Below are 12,263 nucleotides of genomic sequence, written 5' to 3'. Positions count from 1 at the left end.
GTACTTTTAGATCAAGAACACACTTCTTCAGCACTAGCTTTCTCAATATTAATACTTGTAGGGGTAGCTAGGTGGTGCAGTGGATAAAGCACTGGCCCTGGAGTCAGGAGGACCTGAATTGAAATCCTGACTCAACACTAGCTGTGTGACCCTGGGCAAGTCACTTAACTCTAATTGTCTCGTCAAAAAAGAAAGAAAGAAAAATTAATACTTGTATTAGTATCTTTGTAAGGATCATAGGATGAATCTTGCCAGATTGGCTAGAGATTTGAGCCTGAGTTACTCCTGCTTAAAATAGTGAAAAAGCCGTTTCTCCTATTATTCCTTATCAGTGAAGCCTCGCCCCCTTCTATTTGGTCAAGTGGCAGGTCCCTGAGGTCGCAGACAGACTTTCCGAGTTCTAAATGGCCCTGAGGTCGCAGACAGACTTTCCGAGTTCTAAATGGCCGAGGCACAGGATCTCAACTGTAGACAGCCTTTTCCACACTCATGATTGATTGGTCATTGAGGCAACTTGGGCTTAGCACACATTCACAACCTTCCCTTCCACACCTATTATCTGGAGGACAATGAGCTGGTTTGCATAATTAACCTAGAGATGATATGCAGTCTATAACATTGGGAGGTGATAGTTATCTGAGGATGGACTCTGCTCAGTTTGTGTTTGTTGTTGGTTTTTTATAGATTTAGTCGTGTCTGACTCTTTGTGTCTCCATTTGGGGTTTTCTTGGCAAAGATACTGGAGTGGTTTGCCATTTCTTTCTCCAACCCATTTTACAGATGAAGAAACTGAGGCAAACAGGGTTAGGTGACTTGCCCAGTCACACAGCTAGTAGGTGTCTGAGGCTGGATTTGAACTCTATCTACTGTGCCACCTAGCTACCTCTCAATTTTTTGTATTCATATACTTTATATTATATTCATATTCTCATAGGATAAAAGTTTTTCTTTGGAATTGCAATATAGTCAAGGGTCAGAGAGTGTCACAGCCCCCACTAGAAGATTGCCCTTGTGTTATGCCTTGGTAGAGCCATAGCACAGAGGTCCTACTGGTCTCAGGTCCTATTTGCTGGTGTGGTCCTCTGACCCTGAAGTCCACAGGTCTTGGGTCTTATCTCTTGGTGCAATCATGAACTGGATAGAAGAGCTTTCTTGTGATTCTATTTGATTTTGTTGAATTTTTGTTTCATCTGGCACTCTTCCTCACTGTTCTAGAAGGGGTCCTCAGGGGAGCAGGCCCTTTACACATTGAGATCCTTGCCAGAAATCCCTCAATCTCTGAAGTCTAATTCTTCCTTCATACGAAAGCCTTTCAAATACTTGAAGAGTGCAGGGGATAGGCATTTGTTAGGGTCTCAATGAATAGACTAAGATAAAAGCAATGGAGAGGAAGGACTGATACAGGGGGTATAGAGGAAAGCCTTTTTTTTTGCATAGCAATGCTTCATATAGCTGTATTTTGTTGAAGAGCCATCTTTTTCATTAATGATTAGGCTTATCTCTGTAGGATATTTTTTTTTGGTTATTATTGCAGCTTAAGTTCCTTTGCTTTTTGAAGTGTTATTTTATTTTTTCCCCTAATTTCTTGTAATTGCAAAGTAATCCCGAGTTATTAAAATTAGCATTCTGCTATGGCTGAACATTTTTCTTCTGTTTGCAAAAAGTTTTTGGTATTGAAATTCTGAAATGTAATTACTACGTGCCTTGATGTTTCTAGCACAAACTCATAGGGTTTTCCTCTGGTGGCCTTCTGTAGATTACATTGATCAGTATCTTATTGTCTATAGTCAAAAGTCCTGAGCAATTACATTGCATTATTTCCTGTAGTTTGGTGTTCAAGCTTTTTGATGCATTATTTGTTATTGTTTTATACTTATTATCCTTAAATTATCTCTGCATATTCTGTCTTCGAGGTCTTTGGGTTGTATAGAATTCACTTGTTCTTCCAACATTGCCTTTTGCTTCTCTGCTGCCAAATTTTCTTCCACTTTTCCATTTTTACGTTTCAAGTCTGTTGTTTTCTCTTTTGGAGCCTCCATTTCTATGGGGAGAGTCTCCATTGTGACTTCTAAGTTTTGTACCCCATTATTAATCTTTAATTTTTATCTAGAGTTCTGATTTCCAACCTAATTTCATTCCCATTATCTTCTCTTAAACTATTCTGGAGTTTCTTGCTGTTGTTCTATGTATCTGAGAATTTTGTAGGATTCTTTTTATAATCAGTGATTTTGGGGGGGTTTATTTTCCTTCATAATATACTTTATTGTATTCTGGCCTCTTTGAAGCTTTGCCCAACCTTCCTTCTGTTTTTGAGCCTCTCTGTTGGTTTATCTGCTTGTGAGCTAGGGTTATACTGAGATTTTTCCCTTGGGCTTTTAGAATTTCAACCTCTCTCATATTCTTAATTATTTGTCTTACATCTCTATCCTCACTCTTTGGTTTCTCTACCTACCTTCTATTGATGGGAAGGTCTCCCTAAGCCTGGGCATAAGCTTGGCCTTGCTGTGATGGCCTCTGAATAAAGCTCGAGTGTTTGCACCTCCTGATTGGCTCGTCTCTGTGTTTATCCGGGTGGGCACCGAAGACTGGTAAGTATGACCCTGGCAGCCTGCTCCTTATAGGAGGAGAGCGCACGGCGCGACTGGCACACTCAGTCATTTTGCAGTTTTGTCCAATTCTCTGTGACCCCATTTGGGGTTTTCTTGGCAGAGGTACTGGAGTGGTTTTCCATTTCCCTCTAGCTCATTTTACAGATGAGGACAGTGAGGCACACAGGGTTAAGTCACTTACCCAGGGTCACACAGCTAGTGTCTGAGGCCATATTTGAACTTGGGAAGAAGGACTTCTTGACTCAAGGCCCAGTGCTCTATCCATTTCGCCACCGAGCAGCCCTATAGTGTCCCTACTTTTAAAGCATAGCTCAGATATCCCCTCCTACACAAGGCTTCTCCTGATCCCCTCCTGCTCACCCCTCACACAGTTAATAGTTATTCTCTCTCTTGAAATTATTTTTACTGTATACATATGGTATCTACCCAGTAAAATATAAGCTCCCTGAGGGCACTGGCTATTTGACTTTTTCCTTGGTGTCCCTAGGACTTAGTACAATGCCTTGCACATGGTAAGCATCACAGCATCCCCCTAACTTGTCTTCCTGCCTCCTGTCTCTCTCTTCCCTGATCCATTAGACACATTACTCTAATAGGAGAATTAATTTCCCTAATGCCACTCCATTTTTAAAGACTCATTAAAGAGTTCCCTGTGGCTGACATGTAAAGTCCAAATTCCTTTGTCTGTCAATCAAGGCTTGGCCTACCTTGACTCTAACCTACTTTTCCAAATATACCTAACATTATTTCCCTTAAGGTACTCCATGCTCTTACCAAAGTAGACTACCCCAATGTTCTACAAATGTGTCTTACGCCTTTCCAGATCCATATACCTGTTTAGGCTTTCCCCTGTGTCTGATATGCTCTCTCCCAGATCTCTGCCTGCTTTAACCCTATCCATACTTCAAAATCCAGCTCAAATGCCACTTTTGGGGTAGGAAGAGCCCTGAAGACACATGGAGTAACATTCCAACAGTTGATAGAGAGACATTATGGACTCAAATCATAGCTGCAGTTAGTATAGCAGAATATTGGACTTAGGCTTTGGGTAATCTGGACTCTAAAATTTATTGTGACCTTGAACAAGCTACTTAATCTGAGCCTATCATCTCATCTGCTAAAATGGAATTACCACTTAGACTACTTTTTTTTCCACAACAGTTAGCAAACTAATAGCATTTAAATGTTAAGGTTTATCTAGTCCTTTACAAATATTATTTATCATATTCTCAGGAGGTCATTGTTAGGAAAGTATTTTGTAAACCTTAAATGAAAGTTGCAGAAATCTGAGTGAATATCATGAGAAGCCATTGCCTTTTGCACTGGAGTCTTAATTATTGTTGTTTGTCTTTCGTTCTAGAAGAGGACTATGACGTCAGGGAGGTCATGCCACGGCATGCAAGTGAATTGGCTTTAAGTGAGGGAGGGCTGTGCAAAGTCATACAGCTTCTGTTCACCAAGTACCCAAGAAAACTAGCTCTGTGAGGGGCTTTAACTAGCTAAGGATGACAGAGAAATGTAACTGCTCTATCACTGGGAGAAATGACAGCATTAGGAAAAGCCCTCAGTCCAGGGTTCTGTGTTAGAGGCCACAGCTTTCCCTGGCCATCACACACACATCAGGGCATGAGACTATACCAGTGCTTCTGGAATTCTTCCTGCAACTTAGGGGTAGAGGAATAAATCTGCATTTCCCACACTATGGAACCATGCAACATATGTCAAGCACAATTGCTTTTTTCTCTCTCCACTCTATTCATCCATTTGCTATGGGACCTCAATGGGATAGATTTCTTGGGGTTGTGTGCTGGCTGTAATTCCTTTACATCCATAATAAGTGATAGTATGTAGAGCTGGAAAGACTTTAAAGGTCATCTAGTCCAATCCCTTCACCTTATAGATGAGGAAACTAAAGCCCAGAAAAGTTGTCATATAAAGGTCATGGATAATAAGTGCCAAAGCTGGGGTTCAAATCTTTATCTTCTAACTCCAAATCCAAGGCTTTTTCAACTACCATCATCCTATTTTCAAATTTTAGGGGGCTGACTGATCTTTATTAAAATGGCCCCAAACCTAACCTAAATTCTTCATCTCTTGATGAAGGCTGGAATGACTTCTGAGTTATGATTCCAGAGGAACAAGGCAATAGGGGCACGAATCCATCATTTCTCCCAATGAAGAGTCAGGATAGGTCTGCAACAGAAGGGAAACATCTGGACCAGGGTAAAACTCAATACCACTCCTTTGTAATCTCATTTACCTCCACCCCATAGGAATCAGAAGTCATTTCTGTGGTCTCTGGGTCCTACGGTTCTGGTAAGAGATACAGTGGAGCCTGAGACAACAATAGATGTTGCTTAAGGGAAAGCTGGTGTTGAAAACAGTGAGGTTACAAGAAGGGCAGTGTTGAGTTGGACATAGCTATCATACATGGTGTACCTCCACCCACCACCAATCTTAGGGATAGATAGGCTCTTTTCCAAGGCCAAGATTGGCAAGATATGCAGAGCACAGTGCTTGAGAGAAGGGAAAAATAAATACATTGCTCTATCAGAAAGCAGGAGGGAACTAGACCTTGATGAAAGGAGTAGGTGGAAGAGACTGCCTGAGTGGGCAGCCCATTATATGGTTATGTTTTGAATCACAGATTTCATGGCTTTTCCCAAATCAGTCAATTCTCATCATTAACAGAAACCCCAGAACAGCACCTTGCAGTTAATCCTTCAAGGATTTGATTTCCACAAGTCTAATAAAAGTTCTTATTGATATGAAATGGGAATCCTAATGTTTATAAGCAATGAATGGAACCTGGTCAAATCAGTTTTCCTGCTGAGAAAAGGAAAATTTACTAGAAAGAAATTGTCTCTGCCCAGTGACATAATCAGTGGAAAAGTAGTTTATCCAAAAATTATTATAGAAGTCTTTTGGCAAGGATGATTGAACGCAAAAAATAATAAAGAAAATCATGACAACTTTTTTTATAGGAAATGAGATTTGAAATCAAGTAAGAACTGAAAGCCTGTCTTGATGATTAAGTCTGAGATGGATACTTCAACCTCAAACTGTTTAAGAGAGAATGTGAATTTGTTAGGTTATAGGACAAGGAAGAAAAGTCCAAAGAGATTGAGGAGATTGATTTACAAAAGAACTCCCACTCGTAAACATACTTAAAAATAGGTTTCCAATTGAGTCAAATTTCACAAAGAAAGCCCTTAGAACCAAGTGGATCTTTAAGGAACACTTAGGACAAATACAGAAGGAGTAAATCTTATGTATGCCAGAGAGTTATGGAAGCATGTGACTATCAGCTGACAAACATGGAAATATGAGTTTGTAAGCAGAGTACATTACTTACTATATCTGATAAGTATAGCTGTGTTAGCAAAGGATGCAAAGGTATTCCTTGAACTCTCTAAGAAACAGAAGAAAACCTATTCAAAAGGAATGTCTCCTGACATAAAGTGATATAAAAAGGTCATGTCCCTTTAAGGGTGTAAGGCTAAAGGATGTAACATAAATATAGCCAATCTCATGCAAAAACCTGATCACACAAAGAGAAGGAAAGGGGAAAATTAATGCCTATTAATTCTGAAATAAAAATTCAACTTTAATATGGATTTCTATTTACAAAAAGAGAAAAAAAAATCAACTCTACCTTAGTGCCAAGGAAAAGAACTGCATTTAATTATTATTGTTTTTAAAAACAGTGCTATTTTTGATATTGCCATTATATGATCTTGTAAGTATGCCTTTTTTTATATTCAGAGGATAAGATTCCCATCCACCCTTTCACCATTTTCATTTCAACTTACGCCATTTACAATCACAAAAATTCCCAAACTTCAGACACAACAGAAGAAATTACCCACTAGTATAACAACAACTAAATGTTACACTTAGAGAAATAGGCAGTATTGTTAATCTGTTGACACTGCATTCATATACTTACTTCCATCTTTAAGAATAAGATAAATGCCTTTCTTCTGGAATAGCTGAAATGACCTCTAGAAGTCCTTTGCAGTTTTAGAAAAATGCTTTTTTTAAAGTCTTATACATTGTTGTCATCCACTTCTCCAAAATAAACTATTAATTGGACAAACTATAAATATTTTAACCTTGGTACAAGAACCGTTATGTCAGACTTTGCTTTCTTAACTTAGCTACTACTTATGTCTAAAAATCTTAGCTTAATGTTCCCTAGGAACTTCAGCACTTTTGAATTCAGAACCATATAAAATCCTCCATACTGACAGTAATGAAATATTCATGCCTCTCATTATCAATGCTTAATTGATTTAAATGTACAATGTGTAAACATACCCACAAGTACATTTTTTCAATTACCATCACTTTAAAAATCCAAATAATTCTCTTTAGTATGTTTCAAATGAGCATATCTGAAGTCTAATTTTAAAAATGTAAACGTACAACTAGACTTTATCAAATAGTAACATGTTTATTTCACTGAAATTCTTAAAAATATTTATCTGCAGTTGTCACATAAAACATACTAATGTAAAAAATTAATGGTTAAAAAAAAAAGAAAAGCAAAGCATGAAAAACAGACCCAAAATGTTAAGATTTTATTTACAAAGCTTCTTTTTTTGTACAGAAAGTAAAAATGGTATTACAACCTTGGTGTAACTGGTAGCCATCAACAATCATGACTCACCCATCACAGCTGCTCTTCCTGCTATAGTAATAGCCTTACAAGAAAACCTAACAACTCTGACTATTTTGTTGGGGTTAATTCCCCACATTTGTTGGTAACTTGGATATCCAATGGGGATTGATTGGAGGAATGTAGACTGTCACAGGAACTACTCTTTGGCTCTTCAGGGGTCCTGGGGGCTTGGGTTATAGCTACCACTTCTTTTTACAGCTACCAAATCAACAGGAGCAGTCCATACAATACTGAACAGTTCTTTTTTTCAGATCATTTGGGGTCTTAATCATCTTCTTCTCCTTCGTCATCTGTTTCTCTCTTCCTTTTTTCACCTTTCCCGGTCTCTTCATCCTCTATACAATACAGAAGACACATTTTGAGACCCCCCCCGAGTAGGAAATCTTCACTTTAAAGAGAACACACTTAAAGTTATTATTAGCTAAACTTTTTAATACAAGGTGATGACAACAGAAGGAAATTTTTAAGCCCTTCAGAGCATTTTTTAGTGATTAAAAGATTCATACAAGGTTCTTTTCTTTAGCGACCTTGTTCTTTTCTCTTTCTACAATTCTAATGATCTTACTAGTTATGGGAGAATCCTGTCCACATGGTATATTTTAGCTTCAGTAATGCATTTGACAAAAAAACCTTCGAATGTGGAATGAGAGGATTTTCAGACTTATTGGTAAAAGCCTTATTAATTATGAGGCCCTCTGCTACAAGGTTGCTCTTGATGAAACAGGATTATTCCTCACAAAGTTGATAGGTATTTTGGAGAGTTATGCAGAGGAGAAGTTTCTAATCCATTCCTTTTTATTGAGCAGGTCAGGAAGGCCTAGGGGTAGGAAAAATACATTATCCCAGTCTCTCAATTCTATGCAGAAAACTCTAGAGGAATTCTCCAAAAGGCACAAGGTGGATAACCTTGGGTTAGCAGCTCTAGGTATTTGATACATAGTAGATTGCTGAGAAACTCCAATCTTGACAAGTGGTAGGAAATTAACAAGGCCCTTGAGACTCATGGATATGGATGTAATACTCACCTAGCTGAAAATGACCTCAGCTCACCACAGGCTGGTCACAGATACTACCAACCATGCATGGGACAGACAGGAGCCCTCTAAAGACAAGGTGTCTCATCCCCAGAGCTGATCAACAGTCCATTCAGAGTGATAGAGGTAAAATGGGACTAGCCTTTCCCACAGGTCATGTGGTTAAATTTTTTTGTCTCCAAAAAGCAATGAGTATTATTCACATCCATTAAACCTCAATGAATAGGGTGTCAGAGGGCCATCAATCATGCCCAAGACTGTAGGGGGAGGGGCAAGCTGAACCACTGACCAACACCAAGGTACATCATGACCAGAACCATCGTGACTGAGAACAAAGCGTACATACACCGGATATGGAGGAAGCACAGAGCAGGTTTGTAATGGAAGGGCCCTGCCATGATTCCATGAAAGCTACAGGGGACAAGTAGAGAAAGTCTGGGTAAAGAACACTTAAGTATGGAATCTGAGACTCTGTCACTTATTATCACTTAAACCTGCTGGGCTATAAAAGGAGGGTATTTGGACTGAGCAGTCTCTAAGGTCCTTTTCAGCTACAGGTCCTATGATCCTTAGAAAAAGAGTAGAGGTATTAGCTTTCGGAAACTGAAGTTGTTGAAGATGTGAAAAGGCATGTGGAAAAGAGCGAGGCTAAGAACGTCTGGTCAGAGAGCTGGGATACCATGGTTTGTGTCTGGTTGGTGATCGTGCCTCTGGCCCATAAGGGGACACGGTCTCCCTGTGAGGTCATCCCAGGGGCCTTTCCTGATCAAGAGCAGCAACATTTCCAGGATGCCCTGAACTGGGTCAGACCATACCGTGGGGGCTCAATTTTGCATACCACATTTTAACAAAGTGGTATCCTTCTAGATGAGTAAAGTGGTGAAAACCCTTATGTTATATGAGAAAAAGTTGGAAGAAATGGGAATGTTGAACATGAAGAAGAAAAGACTAAGAGGACACGTGATTTTTCAAATACGTTAAGGACTGTCCTGTAGGAGTCACAGGTTTGTTATTCTGTGTCACAGGACAGAGTTAGGACCAACAGGGGGAGGTTTCACAGGGGGAAACACGCAGTATCTACCTCCCAGGATTGCTGGAATGATCGAAAGAAATAATGTACATAAAAAGCTTTGTGAACCTTAACGTACTACGAGTGTCAGCGATCATTGTTACAAGAATCAGATGCTGGCTCAATACAAATATGTATTTAAGGTATTTTGCAGTTTGCAAAGCACCATATAAAGTGAACCTTTATTATATGTTAAAAATTGGAATTGCCCAATAATGAAATGAATTGTATTTTGTCCTAATCTTCCTAATATTGGAAATATTTAAGTAGAAACTGGATGATCAACCATGAGTGAGACAATGTGCCAGGCAGGAAGAGATGGAGCACAGTCTGGCTGAGCTCCGGGTCCCTTGCCCTGATCTGTTCCCTTACTGGTTCCAGTTCCTAAGTTTTATCTGGCTCTCTCGGTTTAGATCTGAGCCCATCTCTGGGGGAATTGAAAGGAGAAGAGGATTATTCTAACATACCACCTGTCCAGGAAAAAAAAGAAGCAATTCCTTGAATGAATGGCAAATTGGACAATATGATAAATAAAGACCTTTCCAACTCTATGATTTTAACTCTCAATCAACCAACGCCAGCTTCCACCCTGGTGGAAATAGTGGATTTGTTGGATGGAGGAAAGAGAGAATTGAAAGGTAAGGTAAGGTCATCAGCTCAGCAAGATAAATAATAACTAACATTTATATAGTGCTTCATGGTTTGCAAAACACTTTACGAATACTATCTCATTTGATTCTCACAACAACAGGTAGGTTGCAAAGGTAGGTGCTATTGTTATTCATATTTTATAGATGAGGAGACAGCCTGGAGGGTGAGTGCCTTGCCATGGTAACACACCTATTGAGTATCTGAGGTAGGATTTGAACTCAGGTCTCCTGACAAGTCCAGAACCATCCACTATGCTACTTAGATGCCTCAGTCAGAAGGATATTTAGGATTTCTGTAAGGCCTGATAAAGCACCATGGCAAAGTTGCCATGTAAAAGGAAAATAACACATTATAATGATCCTGTGAAAAAGCTTTACCCTAATTTGTAAACCTTCATCTGGAATTTATATAATTAAATCTTTTTGTACCTTTACAATAAGCCATGTAAATGAATGATAAAAGAAAGCTTTCTTCCTCTAGATTGAAGCCTTCCAGCTTTACCTAAGTTTCTTTCTAGCTATGCAAGGGGAAAATGAGATACAATGCCAGATTTTTTCCCTTCATTATGCATATAGGAAACTGAAGCCCATTGCCTCTGGGACACAGATTGACAATCCAAAAGCTCAGACAAAAGGCAGTAACTAAAGAACTGAGACTGGAAAAAGAACCTCTAGGTACGGGAGAGAAAAAACCGAAATTGGAATCAAGAGACATCTGGGTTCAAACTCTGGTTGCAATATTGGCTGTTCAACTTTGAGAGGACAGTATTGTACACTACCCACTGCCACAGGAATGTTGCTGCTGATGTTGCTACTACTTCCAGGGCAGAAATGGGTTTGATTTCATAGGAAGGAAGAAAAATAAATATTTATTAAGTGCCTACTATGTGCCAGGCACTTTGCAAATATCTTCTCATTTGATCTTCACAACAACCTTGAGAGGGAAGTGATATTACCCCCATTTTTTGAGGCAATCAGAGGTTAGGTAACTGGAACAGAGTCAGACAGTTAGCAAGTGTCTGAGGCTGATTTGAACTCAGGTCTTCCTAACTCCAGGCCGAGCTCTCTCTACTGTGCCACCAGCTGTCTCTGACATCCTGGCATATTTTTTTTCACTATATTAAGATGATCTGGGAGACTAAGGGACAAAAATATTTTGTTTTCCTCTCAGTCACAATTAAGGTTTTAATATACTGAATAATATCTTCTCCCCAACCTTAGCCTACTTTCTCCTCAGAATTCACTGGGATGGATCTCCTCTTCCCTCCAACCTTCCTGTCAGCATCATTTTCTCATTCCTAGAAGCAAGCTTCCCCTCCCGTCCAGCTACCTGCATCCTTAGGCCCACAATCCCCTTCTCAATGGTCATGGCTCCATAATCTTCCCGCCTCTTGGCTACAGTGTGGACAAAGCCACTCACATTGCTTTAATGAGCAAGGAATTACAAACTACAATTCTCCCAGTAAGATGGTGGACCCCCAGGTCTTACTATCTGTCCTGCTGCTGATCTCTATGGACCACTTGACCTTATTATAGGTACTTAGATGCTGGATCCTACAGATCACTGCCCTATAGTTATCCCAAGGACCACCAGGCCTTTCTATTAACCCTACAGTTGAACGCTTCCATAAATGTCATTTCTCCCAATTAGAATATAACCTTCTTGAGAACAGGAGATGTCGTACCTTTCTATTTGTATATCCAGCATTTAGCACAGGGCTGGGCATACAGTACACACTTAATAAGTGCTTTTTCATTCAATAAGGCTACATGCCTTATTCTACTAATCAACTAAAAGCAGCGTGGTATAATAGAAAGGATGATGGATATGGAATTAGAAGATGTGGGTTTAAATCCTGGTCTGCTACTTATTACCTGTGTGACTTCTCTGGATGTCAGTTTCCTCATCTGTTAAATGAAGGCCAAAGAGATCAGAGAAAAAGGAAAAGGAACTATACATACAAAAATATTTATAACAGCTCTTTTTGTAGTGGCAGAGAACTGGAAACTGAAGGACTGTCCATCAGTTGGGGAATGGTGAAACAAGCTGTGCCACATGATTGTGATGGAAAGCTATTGTGCTATAAGAAACAATGAGGGGGATGGCTTCAGAAAAATCTGGGAAGACTTACATGAACTGATGCAAAGTGAAGTGAGCAGAATCAGTAATACTGTTACACAGTAACAGCAAGGTTATAATAAATTGTGAAAGACTTA

At 39.4% G+C, this 12,263-nt stretch overlaps 1 protein-coding gene across 3 annotated transcripts in view; it reads right to left on the bottom strand.

The window, feature by feature from the left end:
- Positions 1–7,169: 7,169 nt before the first annotated feature.
- The window catches only part of ANP32B (acidic nuclear phosphoprotein 32 family member B), a 40,530-nt gene continuing 35,436 nt past the window's right edge, over positions 7,170–12,263 (bottom strand). Inside the window, exon 7 of one of the 3 annotated variants that reach the window (XM_027859108.1) lies at positions 7,170–7,628. In XM_027859108.1, the coding sequence (XP_027714909.1) occupies positions 7,558–7,628 (71 nt within the window). In that variant the 3' untranslated portion in view covers positions 7,170–7,557. Of the gene's footprint in view, positions 7,629–7,827; positions 8,111–11,895; positions 11,955–12,263 lie in introns of those variants that run through there. The other 2 variants (XM_027859109.1, XM_027859110.1) reach the window with 2 other exon arrangements.

The sequence above is a fragment of the Vombatus ursinus genome, unplaced genomic scaffold (genome assembly GCF_900497805.2).
Source record: "Vombatus ursinus unplaced genomic scaffold, bare-nosed wombat genome assembly UNPS02014158.1, whole genome shotgun sequence".
Taxonomy (NCBI): Eukaryota; Metazoa; Chordata; class Mammalia; order Diprotodontia; family Vombatidae; genus Vombatus; species Vombatus ursinus.
Note: the sequence above shows the minus strand (reverse complement) of the source record. Positions and strands in the feature narration are given on the sequence as shown.